Below are 16347 nucleotides of genomic sequence, written 5' to 3' on the forward strand. Positions count from 1 at the left end.
ACCCTGTTTGACATTACATTATCAATGGCACTATGCAGTAAGTGTCGTACCTTAGCATCCTTAGCAATTGATGCGATATCTTCAGCAGTATAATCACTCTTCTCCTTTGGTACCGTCTTTGCTGCTTCACCTGTAACCGCAACCGCGAGCTTGGTTGGTTTGTGTGGTCCTTCCTTGATTCTATCAAGATATTCTGGATCTGTTGCTTCCAGAAACATGGTCATCCTCACCTTCCATATGGGATATTTAGATGGTGTCAATATGGGAACTCTGATGGTCTCATATCGACTTTGAATTTGTGTCTTTGGAGGTTCTTCAGTTTTGGTGGGCTTAGTTGGAGTTTCTGTTTCAGACATGATTGTATATGGATCTTAAGCTGTTTGTACGCTAACAGATTGGCTCTGATACCACTTGTTAGGTCACACACACACACTGTAGAGGGGGTGAATACAGTGTAAAGTACAATCAAATCGAACTTTAATAACTCAAGTAACAGAAAACAAACTTTATTGAAACAATAAACTCTGTTACAATATGGAACTGTTACCTCTCAGTGATGAACAAATATCACGAGAGCTTCTAGGGTTACAATGAATAATATTTTCGATAATGATAACACTTATAGTGTAAACCCTATGTCCGTGTTTATATACTACACAGTTACAAGCTAATTGCTAATTGATATGTAATATAATTCTGCTTCCTAAAATATATCAATCAGATATCTTTTCTTCCAAGTATTCTATTCTTCATAGAATTCCTTCTTCATGCATATCTCTTCTTATGTTTGTCTCGATCTTCTTTCCTTTAATCAGCTGCTGTCCTTATCTGAACGTCCTTCAGTACTTAAGTTCTGATATCCATCTTCTGATGATTATCTCCTGATAATATAAGTACTGATATCCTTAAGTCCTGACTTCCAGTAAGTACTGATTTATCCTGTTTAAGTAAGATCTGAAAAAAACTAAACATAAATCATATTAGCCATGACATTATCAAATATATCTAACATACTTAATTAATATTATAAATAATTCGAATTATTTTAATATAATTTAAATTTAATTTAAATTAACTAATCCTTCAAGCATTCTTTGTGTGTGACCCTATAGGTTATTATTACGTTGGTAACAAATTTTAAATCTAACTTAAAATCATAAACAATGAGCGGCATCTAGTAATACATCATTGCTAACCAAGTAATAATAATTGAATCCGTGATCGATTAACACTTTCGTGAATAATGTACAATGTAATATAATTCCTTTAACCAAATATTATAGATTAAACTAGAGGCATGTAATGTGTCATTCTCATCAATATTTAATCCAGGTTTTCTTGATCAATGAGTAGACTATCATATCAAATCAACATTTGAGCGTGGCCACACATTTCATAGTCTAGCTCACAAAAGAGGCCAATAATATCACTCCTAAAATGGGAGGGTTAAATCCCATCTAGATCATTCATATTTCTCATACGATTCATAATATACCCAATGTCCACTTATATCATTACCCAATGTATATTTTTTCAATTCTAAGGACCATTACATCATTATTATTGTAAGAATTACTTATGACATAATAGACATGGAATCTCACATTGGGTCTGTCCAGCACCATGTACATATACATCTGCCTGCGTTTTTGACTTTAGTATCACTATACCTATGATCAATGAGATGTGATCATCAGTCAACAAATACACCAGTCTTAATGCATTATTATTGTCCCTTAATAATAATACTCGACGAAGGACCTTTAGGAATATTGATAATATTTTCATCATCTCATTTCTAAGTCACGTACTTAGAGATATAGAATTGCATATCATATTTCAAGGATATTTATTAATCTAACATTTATATCGCAGTAAATTAAAAATTAATAAACTATAAAGGGAATAATTGATAGAACATAAACATTAAAATTCCTAATGACTTAAACTAAAACATCATAGTTTTGTCTCTAGGGCACAAACACTTACAATCTCCCACTTGCACTGGAGCCAATCACCCATGTATCTAATACTCATGGAACTAGTATGACCATCGTGCTTCTGCTGCATCAAAGCCTTAGTCAATGGGTCCGCAACACTATCATTACTATGTAATTTACATTTATATCTCCTTGATCATTAATCTCATTAATAAGGTGATATCGTCTAAGGATATGCTCAAACAGTCTCCTTGGATATTTCAAAAATATCAATATATTCGGCTTCCATTATAGAATCATCAATGTTCTTGATGTGAACTATTCCAGCTAACATCACTTATATTTAGAAAAAACACAAACCAGACATAGACACATAATCATCCCTGTCTATCCAAAAATTAGGTTAAGAAATTAGTATCAGTGTAACCCTTTACAACTAGTTCCCTATCTTCTCCATACACCAAAAATAAATCTTTAGTCCTCTTTAAGTACTTAAGAATATTTTTGAAAATTATCCAGTGACCCTCACTTGGATTAGACTGGTATCTGCTCGTCATGCTCAAAGCATACGAAATATCAGGATAAATACATATCATTGTACACTTTATAGATCCAATTGCTAAAGCATATTGAGCTTTCTCAAATGGCCCTTATCATCTAATGATTTAGGGGCAATTATTTTTTAAGATCACTATCCCATGAGACATTGAAACATATCCTTTCTTTATCTCCTGCATCCTAAAATGATGCAATATTTTATCAATATATGTACTCTGACAATGTCGATTAATCTTTTCAATCTATTTCTATAGATCTTGATCCCTAATATATAGGTAGCATCACCTAAGTCTTTCATCGAGAAACTATTTCTCAACCAAGTCTTAACAGCCTGTAGAGAAGGTATGCCATTCCTTATTTGCTATATGTCATCTACATGTAATACTAGGAATATCACATGGCTCCCACTAACCTTCTTGTAAACACATGGTTTATCTTTATTTTGAATAAAGCCAAACTCTTTGACTGTTTCATCAAAAGGAATATTCATTCTCCTTGAGGCTTGCTTTAATCTATAAATAGATAGAAGCAACTTACAAACTATCTTAGCAAACTTTGGATCGACAAACCCTCAGGTTGTATCATATATACATCCTCTTCAAGGCTCCCATATAAGAAAGTAGTTTTGACATCCATTTGCCAAATTTCATAGTCAAAGTAAGCAACTATTGTTAACAAAATCCTGATGGACTTGACCATAGTAACCGGTGAAAAAGTCTTATTATAGTCTATACCATGAATTTGTTTGAAACTTTTTGCCACTAGTCGCGTCTTATAGGTCTGTACTTTACCATCCATGTCAGTTTTCTTCTTGAAAACCCACTTGCACCCTATAGGTTTTACCCCTTCGAGTGGATCAACTAAAGTCAATACTTTATTTTGATACATGGATTCCATCTCGGATTTCATGGCCTCTGGCCATCTCTCGGAGTCTGAACTGTTCATAGCATCTTGGTAGGTGAGAGGCTTATCATTATCCGTAAGCATCACATCACCAATTTGAGTCAAAAGAAATTCATAATTTCTCCCGGGCTCATGATGAATCCTACTAGATCTACGAATAACCTGTATTTCTTGGACATGATTACTTTAAACATTTTGATGTATATCCTGATCTTATTCCAACTCTGGTTTAATGTTATCATGTGGTTCTCAATCTTCATCGAGATGTATTATCCTCCCACTGATTTTCTTAGAAAGTAGTTCTCCTTCAAGAAATACAGTGGCCCAAGCAACAAACACTTTGTTCTCGGAAGGATTATAAAAACTATACCCTAGTCTCACTTGGGTATCCCACAAAATCGCATCTATCTAATTTTGGTCCAAGCTTGTCAAAGGCTAAATGTTTTACAAATGCTTCACATTCCCAAATTTTCATAAATGACATGCTATGACATTTGTCACTCTATATCTCATATGGAGTATTTTGAACCGCTTTAGTCGGAACTTGGTTAAGTGTATATGCAACCGTTTCTAAAGCATAACCCTAGAAACTGAATGGATGTTCCGCTTGACTCATAATCGATTGCACTATGTCCAACAATGTATGATTTCTCCTCTAAGAATCTATATTTCATTGAGGTGTTTCATAAGGAGTAAGTTATGATACAATATCACACTCCTTCAAGAAATTCATGAATTTAATGCTTAAGTATTCTCCTCCACGATCTGATCGTAAAACTTTTATACTTTTCCCTTGTTTGCTTTTCTACTTCGGCCTTATATTCTTTGAACATTTCAAAAGAATCGGATTTGTTCTTCATAAGAACCACATATCCATATCTACTGAAATTATTAGTAAATGTTATGAAGTAGTATAAGACACCCCTTGACATCATACGCATTCGACAACATACATCATTATGTATAAGTCATAATCGTTCGGTGGCCCTCTCACCTGATCAGGTAAAAAGAAGCTTTAGTCATTTTGCCAATGAAACAAAATTCGCATCTTCCGTATGATTCAAAATCAAACTTATCTAAGTATCCATCTATATGTAACTCAGAAATGTGTTTCTCATTAATTTGGCTTAACTACAATGGTAGAGGTAATATTTGATTTGAGTCATCTTAGAACATATAAATTGTTAATTAATTGTGCAACATTATAAGCCTTATTATTAAAATAAAATAAACAACTATTATTTATTTAATTCAAATGAAAACCTTTCTTGTCCTGACAAGAAATTGATTTAATTTATCCCCTAAAGGCAGACACGTAATAACAATTTATCAAGTTCTCAATCTCTCCTATATGGGCAAAATTAGGTATCGAGTTCCTTCAACTAGAGCAACAACTTTTGCTCAAATTCTAACTCGATACCTGAAGCTTGACCATTATTGGTCTTCTTCTTTAGATCTTCTAAACAAGCTCGAAAATTAACTTCCAATCATCCAATTATTTCCGTAGAAGTGACAATCATCTCCTTTAGCAACACCACTATCAGGCTTCAAAAGCCTTTTGGGATTGGACTTTGGTTTAGCACCGAATAAGATCAAATCTTCAGCTTGCCTGTCCAATTTCCTTTCCCACTTTCATTCCATGTGTACATCATCAATATGGACGTAATTCATTCCTTTACCGTGTTATTTTCAGCAGTTCTAAACATGCTTAACAACTTAATGAGTGTTCTGTCTATCTCATTCCTTTTGTGCTTAACAAACTAAGAATAGAAGTTGTTCAATTGTTTGATCAAATCAAGTTGAGTCTCTATACTATTCTTGAAACCCAAGATATCAAGGTACATATACCTATCATCTTTAGAACATGTGGTCCAACACGATATATCATTGTCCCATTAATGTAGAAGTATGGTGCCTTATTATTGTCAAATCTTTCTATGAGCCTATCCTTCAAACATCCTTTGAAGGTTCTCAATCATACCATAAGTATCATTATGCTTTTGTTGCTTCTAAAGCTCAGCACTAATAATTACAAGCATGAGACATTAAGCATCAGTTGCATAATCAATTTGCTTCTGGTAAGCATTTTATTCAGCACATGTTTCATTTTCAGATTGAAGAAATAAGGGAGGAGTTTGAGTCATATCCTTAACTTGAGGACAATCCTCAAGTTTCCATGTCAATTGAAGAAATTATTTCTTGTCAGCTTTTCCTTCTCAAGGACTATTACATAGAGAAGTTATTTGTATTATTTGTCATTTGATTTCTACAATATTAAAGTGCATAAAATGCCTTAGTCTACAGATGATCATTAAATTATGTTCAAGTTATTATTCATATATATATATATATATTCATAATATATATCTCCCACTATTTTTATCAAATCAATAGCCCTAACTATTAATTCAGAAAGAATATCTTTTATATCCTTTCTAGTGAGCCAAGATCCATATTTCACCATGCGTTAGGTCATCTTTGGATTTTCTCCTAAAACATGATAATTTAGGTAGACAACATTGGTCAATTATATCAACTATATAACTTTTGGATAGTTTGGTAGAATAACATTTGTTCATATTTATCTAATAAATCTCGCCAAACTCTATGCCTCTAAATTCATAATCCTATTATGGTAATTTAGTTAAGTCAAACCCAATAGTCAAAAAGTGTCAAGTAAGAGTACTTCGCTTTGGGGAAATCACTCCTTGTCGATCTAGGGGTTAACGCATTGGACTTACTGGAAGGCATCTGATGAACTTAATATTAAAATTAGGGTTTTTATTAATTTTAAAATGATCATGATCCCAACATAAAGAGATTCCCAATTTTTCCTTGAACAAAATACTTCAAATCAATATTCGTCAATGGTTTGATTTCCAGGTAGTGAGGGAGTCACAACGGTCTCGCTTAAAACCGACAACCTTACAAGTTCAATGAACTCGCTTTTGACAAAATCGCCACATGTCAGAAATAAGGAAAATTTGTATTTTATTCCGTGTTTCATAAACACGAGAATCCCATAATCGTTTGTTCATTTTAAAAACTTGAGTCGTTACAAATTTTATCTTGTTTAGAAAGCATGGCATAGGTGTCGTATCTAATACATACATCCTTAATCTAATTAAACATGCATCTTTATAAACTACTCTACACATACATTCATCATATGAGCATATATATGTAAAGTGCGATAAATTAAATGTTGTTGGTTATGGCTTCATCCTATGTGATCTTTATCAAGCTAATGACAAAGATCTAGGTCAATCTAAGGTGGAAAATAAATACAGGTTAACTATTATATGTCTTTTTTCTTGTATTGATTCCTTGGATGGCCTCCATATGGGATTACCCTTCCTTGATCTTCAAATCTCCATGTCTTCATGTATATTACACAAATGAAAAATAAAAACTACTCTAATGTACTTACAATAAAAACTCGAATTATATTCGAGATTTAGTAATTACAAGATCAAACGACATGCAAGCCGTATTTAAAAAAACCAAAACCATTAACCTAAGGTCATAAGCCATAACCATCCACCATGCTCAATTAACACACAAGAACATGTTAAAACACATATTATGATCTTAACATATCATACCCATCATGATCTAATCATAAAAACCAAATATGGCAAAAATCAGAAAATTTGAAATTAAATCTAATAACATTAAATCGTAGATTACAAGGCCTAAACGATGTCAAATGCCTTACAGATCAGTCGTTGATAGATTAAGCTATCAGTTTCGTTCAGACGCTCGATTTCATATGAAATAAAGTATTCGTTAGTCAAAATCGGACACCAGACCCAGATTTCAGCAAATCCGCTGAATTCGATTCAGAATCGTATCAAATACGATTCTTTTAATAAGAACAAACACAAAACATGTATATATCAGTATATATACAGATTATATAATCATCATATGATTATACAACTCTCATGAATATCATATATCCAAAACATATACATACATACGCATATATAAACATAACATGTAAAACATACAAAATCGCATACATAACAGTCATGGAATATTGTATTCATGTTATTGTCATAAAACCGGTAAACACATAAACGAATTAAACACTTTTCGCAAGTAGCTCTGATGCCATTGTTGGGTTTCGATCACATAAACGCAACGGAAACAGTAATTAAAAATGTGAAAAATTAAAATTTTCGAAACCCACCGCAGGATCCATGCGAAAAATAGATATTTAATTCATAGATCAGATTGTTTATCTTAAGAAGCTTTACCAATTGGTTGTCTAATGGAGATCCAAAACTTGTTCAATTTTCACGCATCCCGCTCTCGCTATCTACGCTCTATCGGTATCAACACGAATGCTTGAACGCAAGGATTGAATGTGTAATAGCACAAACTCGTTTCTTCTTGCTCTCTCCATCTTCTCCCTTGGTGGCTAGGGTTTTAGTAAAAGTCTTTTGCACAAAATCAGCCACAACAGTTATTATATAGAGAGTAGGAAAATGAATTATAACTCTTAACTAATTAGGAGTTATTATTAATTCAAAATTCTTATTTGTATAATAATTAAGTCACACTTAATTATTTAACAACTGAATTTCATAATTAATATTAGTAAATTCGAATATCAATATTTATCTAATTAATTAAGTCATACTTAATTAATATTATCAATAATTCGAATTACTTTAATATAATTTAAATTCAATTTAAATTAAATAATCTTTCAAGCATTCTTTGTGTGTGACCCTATAGGTTATTATTACGCTGGCAACGAATTTTAAATCTAATTTAAAATCGTAAACAATGAGCGGCATCTAGTAATACATCATTGCTACCTAGGTAATAATAATTGAATCGGTGATCGATTAAACCTTTCGTGAATAATGTACAATGTAATATAATCCCTTTAACAAAATATTATAGATTAAACTAGATGCATGTAATGTGTCATCCTCATCAATATTTAATCCAGGTTTCCTTGATCATTGAGTATACTATCATATCAAATCAACATTTGAGCATGGCCACGCATTTCATAGTCTAGCTCACACAAGAGACCAATAATATCACTCCTAAAATAGGAGGGTTAAATCTTATCTAGATCATTCATATTTTTTCATACCATGCATAATATACCCAATATCCACTTTTATCGTTACCAGGTCAAGGATAACTTTTAATGGAATCAATGTATATTAATTTTCGTATATAAATATAATGACTTCAGGTCTAAGGACCATTACATTATTATCAGTGTAAGAATTACTTATGACACAATAGAAATGTAGAATCTCACATTGGATCTGTCCAGCACCATGTAAATATACATATGCTTGTGTTTTTGACTTTTGTATCACTATACCTAAGATCAATGAGATGTGATCATCAGTCAATAAACACACCAGTCTTAATGCATTATTATTGTCCCTTAATAATAATACTCGACTAAGGACCTTTAGGAATATTGATACTATTCTCATAATCTCATTTCTAAGTCACGTACTTAGAGATATAGAATTGCATATCATATTCCTAGGACATTTATTAATCTAACATTTATATCGCAATAAATTAAGAATTAATAAACTATAAAGGGAATAATCGATAGAACATAAACATTAATAATCCTAATGTCTTAAACTAAAACATCATAGTGTTGTCTCTAGGGCCCAAAAACTAACAAAAATTTATGTAGAAAGATGGTTTGTAATAAAGAAGTTTTGTAAGACAGTTTATTTGAGTTATTGTAATAAGAGTTGGTAAGTTGTTCTTGTTTTCACACCTTAACCATAAAAGATCCTGAGTAGTATAATAAGGGGTATTTATATGTTATTATTATTATTGTACAGGTTCAGTGAAGTAGTTAGTGATAGTAATACACCAGATCTATACACCAGATTCGGACGGTGTTATAGTTGGCATCAGAGCTTAGGTTTTGGCCCTTGAAAACAAGAACGTTAGAGTTAAGATAAGATAGGAAGATCATATAAGATAGGGATAAAGTTATTAGGGTTTGGCTAATTTCTTAGATTAGGAAATTGTAAGTTCTAGGAATGGGAAATGACCTTTTCTCGTGTTATGATTATTCTGTCAGATGGCATTATCAGGATCTTCTGAGAGGACGATTACTGGACCAACTATACCACCAGGGTCAGCACAGGTGTTTCCACCACTTCCACCACCACCACCACTACCGCAGGAGCTAGCACCACCAGCTCTAGAGCAAATACCAGATCCACCAGTGTTAGAGTTGATTCAGCAGTAGATAGACTGTGTGCCACCTGGATTTTGAGATCATCCAGACAACCAGATCTGTTGTACTATATGTGACATATGTAGATAGAGGCAACATAGTACTTTGTGATTAGGCTTGTATATGTGTAGTATATAGTTTTAACATGTAGTGGTAGTAGCACGAAGGATTAGATATAGACCCTTTTGTATCAAACACTAACACGTGTAGCTGGTGTCATATATATAAAATAAACTTTTTCCAACTTTTTCTTTTATTTTAAATTTCAGTCTTTAAAGCATTTACATTTACTTTACTGTTTTATAGTTCTTCCATATCTTAAATATTGTTTTTATTTAAAACAATATTGTACCATTTATTCCAAAATTTTCAATTATTTCCCAATGATTTATTTAAATACTGAACTGTTTTATTTTCTTGTTTTAGATATCCAGTAAGTTGTTTTCTTTCTAATATTAACCATTTAAATTTCATGTTTTAACACCATACCAATTGTTTCCTTATTCATATCACCTGTTTAAATAAATTGTTATTAAAAGAACCATTTGTTTTATTATTAGAAACATGGCACCAAAAAGAAAAACCAGAACTGAGTCATCCAATAACAATACAGAAGGCCAAAACAACAATAACCACCACATAGACCAAACGTTTCACCTAATGCAACATCAAATGGTGATGACGTAGCAGCAAATGCAATAACAGCAACAACAGTTCCAGCAGTAGATGTTACTACAACCACTTCGTCCAGACCCACAAGTACCACCAGTTGTACCTGTTGTTACTTTCAAACAGTTCCAGTCGGTAAAGCCTCTAGAATTTGAAGATTCAGCAGATCCTACCAAGGCAAGGGCCTGGTTAAAAGAGATGGAGAAAACATTTGCGTTGTTTAAAGTGGAAGCAGATCAGAAGATAAATTTTGCTAGTTATTTCTTGAAGGGAGAAGCTAATTACTGGTGGGAGTCCAAGAAAGCACTTGAAGGCGAGGGTGTAGTAACTTGGGATAGATTCACCGAGCTTTTTCTGGAAAAGTATTTCCCCCGTTTTATGAAGAACCGGATGGAAATTACTTTCTTGGAATTGAAGCAGGGAAATTTGTCAGTCACTGATTATGAATCCAAGTTTACTGAATTGGCTAGGTTTGTTCCAGAGCAGGTAAATACCGATAAAAAGCGGGCTAAGATATTCCAACAGGGATTGAAGCCGTAGATTCGTAGCAGAGTGGCAGTGTTCCTACTGACGACCTATACAGCTGTAGTCCAGAAGGCCATGATAATTGATGGAGAAGGTGAAGCATCCCAAAAGGAAAAGGTACCACGAAGTTTTCAGAACCGTTCCAACAGGAGGCTGGGATTTCAAGCCTGGACAAATGTAAATTTTAGAAGGACAGAATAGGGAAATCAGAGGACGAGCAACCGACTCCCAGCCCCAAATCAACAGAGAGTCATCAGACCACCAATACCCGATTGCAGAATATGTGGGATAAAGCATATGGGGATCTATAATAAGCCAAACGTCACGTATTTCAAATGCAAACATAAGGGACACAACTCTGGGGAATGCCCAACAGGAAAGATAAAAGTCACTTATTTCTAATGCGGAGGAAAGGGACATATCGCTAGAGACTGTAGAGGAGTAGCAAGGGCAGCCAGTATCCCAAGGGTTTTGGCATTACTTCCGCCACCACAGCATAGTCAGCCTAGGGCAAGGACATTTAACATGTCAATGAAAGAAGCTGTGCAGAGTCTCAATGTGGTTGCAGGTACGCTTTCTGTATATAGATGCACAAGTATTGATTGATTCTAGAGCCACAAGATCTTTTATTTCTGAAAAATTTATCCATAAGTTGTATTGTGAAATCCAACGGTTGGACGAAACATTAATTATAAAGTTAGCAAACGATGATCAAATTATGGTAGACCGAGTGTGTCCAGGATGTGATATGGAAATAGCAGGACATCATTTCTTAGTTGACTTGATATCTTTCAAGTTAGAGGAATTTGATGTTATTTTAGGAATGGATTGGTTAATCGGTAACAATTCCAAGATCGATTGCGCAAATAAGAAAGTAAATCTGAAAACTGAAAATATACAAAGGTAACATTTAAAGGCGAGAAACAGAAGCAAAGGTCTTTAATGATGATGCAGATGAAATGATTGTTACGCCAATGATGTAAATTTATGTAACCTATGTGTTGGACACGAAAAAAGTAAGTCCAAAATTGAAGATATTCCTGTGGTATATGAATTTCCCGATGTCTTTCCAGATGAACTTCCAGGATGACCTCCGGATCGACTGATCAAGTTTGCCATTCATTTGACACCAGGTACTGAACCAGTTTCGAAAGCTCCATATCGAATGACACCTGTTGAGATGAAAAAGCTGGCAACAAAATTGCAAGATCTTCTCGATAGAGGAATTATAAGGCCTAGTGTATCCCCATGAGGTGTACCGATATTGTTCTTATAGAAGAAAGACGGCAACATGCGACTATGTATCGACTATCATGAGCTGAACAAACGAACTATCAAAAATATATATCATTTGCCACATATCGATTATTTATTTGATCAACTGAAAAGAGCGGCATGGTTTTCGAAAAATGATTTAAGATCGGGATATCACCAGTTGAAGATCAAGGCAGAAGATATTCCTAAGACTGCCTTTCGAACGAGATACGGACACTACAAATTTCTCGTAATGGCGTTTGGGCTGACCAATGCACCAGCATCGTTCATGGATTTGATGAACAGAGTTTTCAAAAAGTACCTGGATAAATTTATTATTGTATTTATTTATGACATCCTGATTTACTCGAAGACTAAAGAAGAACATGTAGAGCACCTGAGAATCACTTTAGGAACCTTGAGGAAGGAACAACTTTATGTGATTTTTCGAAATGCGAATTCTGGTTAAAGAAAGTGCAATTTCTAGGTCATATAATTAGTATTGAAGGAATTTCAGCCTACCCAGCAAAGATTAAAGCTATTTTAAATTGAGAAAGACCAAAGACCCCGACAGAAGTTAGAAGTTTCTTGTGATTAGCCAGTTACTACAGGAGATTTATTGAAGACTTTGCAAAGATAGCTATGCGATTGACCAAGTTGACTCGAAAGAATGAAAAGTTTGTATGGAATGAAAAATGCGAAGAAAGTTTTCAAGAATTAAAGAATCGACTTGTAACTGCACCTGTACTTGTGCTACCAGATGATCAAGGAGATTTCGTCATTTATAGCGATGCTTTCTATCGAGGACTTGGATGTGTATTAATGCAGCATGGCAATGTAATCGCATATGCTTCTAGACAACTAAAGCCTCATGAACAAAAATATCCGACACATGATCTTGAACTAGCAGCAATTGTGTTCGCACTGAAACTCTGGAGACATTATCTTTATAATGAGAAATGTGTAACCTACATGGATCATAAGAGTTTGAAATATATTTTCATGCAGAAAGAACTCAACATGAGACATCGACATTGTCTAGAGCTAATCAAAGACTACGATGTATCAATCAACTCTCATCTAGGTAAAGCAAATGTTGTAGCAGATGCATTGAGTCGAAAAGAAAGATTGAATATGATGACATTCTGAGAAGAATTGATCAGAGCGGAGACAAATTGGAAATTGAAGGTCGTATTCCAGAAAGCTCCACTGAAATGAACTACGCAATGACATTCCAAACAGAATTACTGGAAAAGATAAGAAGGTGTCGGGAGAAAATAATGGATCATGAAATTGACAATTTGACAAGAGAAGAAATTATAAGCCAGAAAGATGACAAGGGAATCTTACGAGTTGCATCAAGAATCTGGATACCCAATGTACCGGAACTAAAGGCAGAAATTTTGTGAGACGCTCATAGTTCAAGATATTCAATTTATCCCGGAAGCACGAAGATGTACAGAGTTTTAAAGGAAAACTTTTGGTGGCCAAACATGAAGAAAGAAATAGCGGAATGGGTCAGTAAAGGTTACACGTGCCAACGAGTGAAAGAAGAACATCAATGTCCGAGCGGATTACTACAACCACTGGATATTCCAGAATGGAAATGGGAACATTTAGCAATGGATTTCGTAGTGGAACTTCCACGAACCAGAGCAAACCATGATACAATTTGGGTTATCATTAAAAAAAATCACCACATTTTCTCCCAATCAACGAGAGGTTTTCGCTTGACAAGTTAGTTCATCTATATCTTAAGGAAATAGTGATGCGCCATAGAGTGCCTGTATCCATTGTATCTGATCGAGATTCATGTTTTAATTCGAGATTCTGGAGATAATTTCAGGAATTCCTTGGTACTAAATTAAACATGAGCACCGCTTATCATCCACAGACAGATGGGAAAAGAGAAATGACGATTCAAACAATTGAAGATATGCTATGTGTTTGTGCAATAGATTTTGAAGGCAGTTGGGACGAACACTTACCACCAGTGGAATTCTCTTACAACAATAACTATCGTGCCAGCATTGGAATGCCACCTTATGAAGCCTTATATGAAAGAAAGTGTAGATCACCTACATGTTGGGATGAAGTTGGAGAACATAAAATTTTAGGTCCAGAACTGATCCAGCAGACCAATGAAAAATTAGAACTTATCCAAAAGTGACTCGAAGCAGCATATAATGGACAACGTAAATATGCAAATCCAACCAGGAAGGATGCGGACTATCAAGAAGGAGAACATGTTTTGTTGAAGATATCACCATGGAAATGATTGACTAGGTCTGGCAACAAGGGCAAGCTAAAGCCTCGATACGTTGGTCCATTTGAAATTTTAAAGAGAGTCGAAAAGGTTGCATACGAATTAGCCTTACCACCCCACATGCAGCATATCCATAATGTGTTCCATGTATCAAAGCTTAAGAAGTATAGCCTTGATACGAGGCATGTAATAGAGTATGAGCCGATAGAGCTTCAAGCTGATTTATCATATATAGAATAACCTGTAAGAATTTTAGATCGGCAAGATAGAGTATTGAGAAGTAAGTCTGTACCATTAGTAAGAGTCTTGTGGATAAATCCTATGGTTGAAGGATCAACCTGGGAGTTTGAAAGTGAAATGTTAGAAAAGTATCCCTAGTTATTTTCCTAGCGAGATTTTGAGGATAGAATCCTAATAAGAGGAGGAGGTAACGACTGAGAAATTTCTTTTGTATTATATCTTAATAGAGGTGAATTATGTGTTTAAATATGTCAGTAAGTGTGTTAAGTTATAAAACCCTAGCTATTATGTGCTATGTGTATTTTGTTTCGGTCAAAACGTGTTTCAGATAATTATCGAGTGTTTTATTTTAGTTAAATGCTTTTATATCAAAGGTTGTACAGCCCAAACAGTGTTTTAATAGCCTATAATTCAAACAAAATCATTGGCCTTATTTTGCCAAGTATGGCCTATACCACATCGATATTCTAAACATCCAGACGTTTTACAAATTTTCTCGTTTCGCGAAAAATGACTTTTCCGGGCCCTTTCGGGTGTCAAAAACCCCACAAAAATGAAATTATCAAATATCATTTTTCTATGTATTTTTTTATTATTCACAATTTTTAGGAATTTTGGCATATATTTTGTATTTATTGGATATTTAAAAATTCAAAATTAATACCCAAAAATTATAAAAATTGGGGCCAATTAATTTTATTAGATGTATAATTAGGGCCTTAATTTTATTTAGGGGTATTTTTTTACTAGTATAAATAGCTAAATAATTACTAATTGAATATTAATTATAAAAAAATCAGAAAAATCAAGAATTTGTAGTGTTGGTGAAGAATAGCTCAGGAATTCAAACTCAGATTTGATTGTGATTCTGTTATCCAAATCCTTCATGTAAGTACTCGTTGTGAAGCTTGTTAATCGTACTTTATGATTCTGTTATAAATTTCATCTGTAGGATACTCGATTTGGAATTTGTAATTTTGGGTTTAATGTTTGTATTCGGGTTCTTTAATTCACTGATTGTTAGATGATTTAGTTGGTATAGACGTTTAGATCATTGAGTTTCTGATCGATTGGCACCGGGTTCATGCGATTTCGGCTCCGTTTCGAGCTCGCCAGAGAAGCTGCCGCCACGGTCATCGTGGTATCGACGAAGGAAGGAGGGAAGGTTTTTGAGCGTTATGGAGTGAAACCGCAGAAAAATCGAGTCAGAAATCGAAGCTTTGGTCAAAATTAGTCGCCGGAACGACCACCGGCGGCGGAGCCGGGGTGGTGTTCTTCGCGACCCGGGTTCGACCCGGTTTCAACCTGGAAATCGACCCGGGTTTGATCCTTGAAACCCTAATTTGTTTTTTATAGAATGTGTTTTTGGATTTTTTATAATTTAATTTCATTTTTATAAAAACAGAAAATCAATTTTTAGTAATTAGAAAATCAAATAAATAATTTGATTAAAATCTGAATTATTTTGTAAATAATTTATGAATTATTTTTTGAATTCAGAAATTCAAATATTTATTTATTTAATTTCTTATTTATTTATTTATCTGTTTATTTACTTATTTGTTTACTTATTTAATTAATTATTTATTAATTGAAGATTAATTATTTAAACTAATTAGTTGTTTGATAATTGATCGGTTTAAGTGAATAACTCGTAATAATTCGAGTTGTATTCCAAATTTTAGAGATTCGAAATGTAACCATTTATTTATTTATTTCCAAATTACTTATTATCTATTTAAATG

At 33.8% G+C, this 16347-nt stretch overlaps 1 protein-coding gene across 1 annotated transcript; it reads left to right on the forward strand.

Moving 5' to 3' along the window:
• The first annotated feature begins 10374 nt into the window (after positions 1 to 10374).
• LOC141680164 (uncharacterized) lies at positions 10375 to 10857 on the forward strand. The gene has a single exon (XM_074486463.1). It carries the CDS (start codon positions 10375 to 10377, stop codon positions 10855 to 10857), a length of 483 nt encoding a protein of 160 aa, XP_074342564.1.
• The last annotated feature ends 5490 nt before the right edge of the window (positions 10858 to 16347 follow it).

The sequence above is a fragment of the Apium graveolens genome, chromosome 8, assembly GCF_009905375.1.
Source record: "Apium graveolens cultivar Ventura chromosome 8, ASM990537v1, whole genome shotgun sequence".
Lineage (NCBI taxonomy): Eukaryota > Viridiplantae > Streptophyta > Magnoliopsida > Apiales > Apiaceae > Apium > Apium graveolens.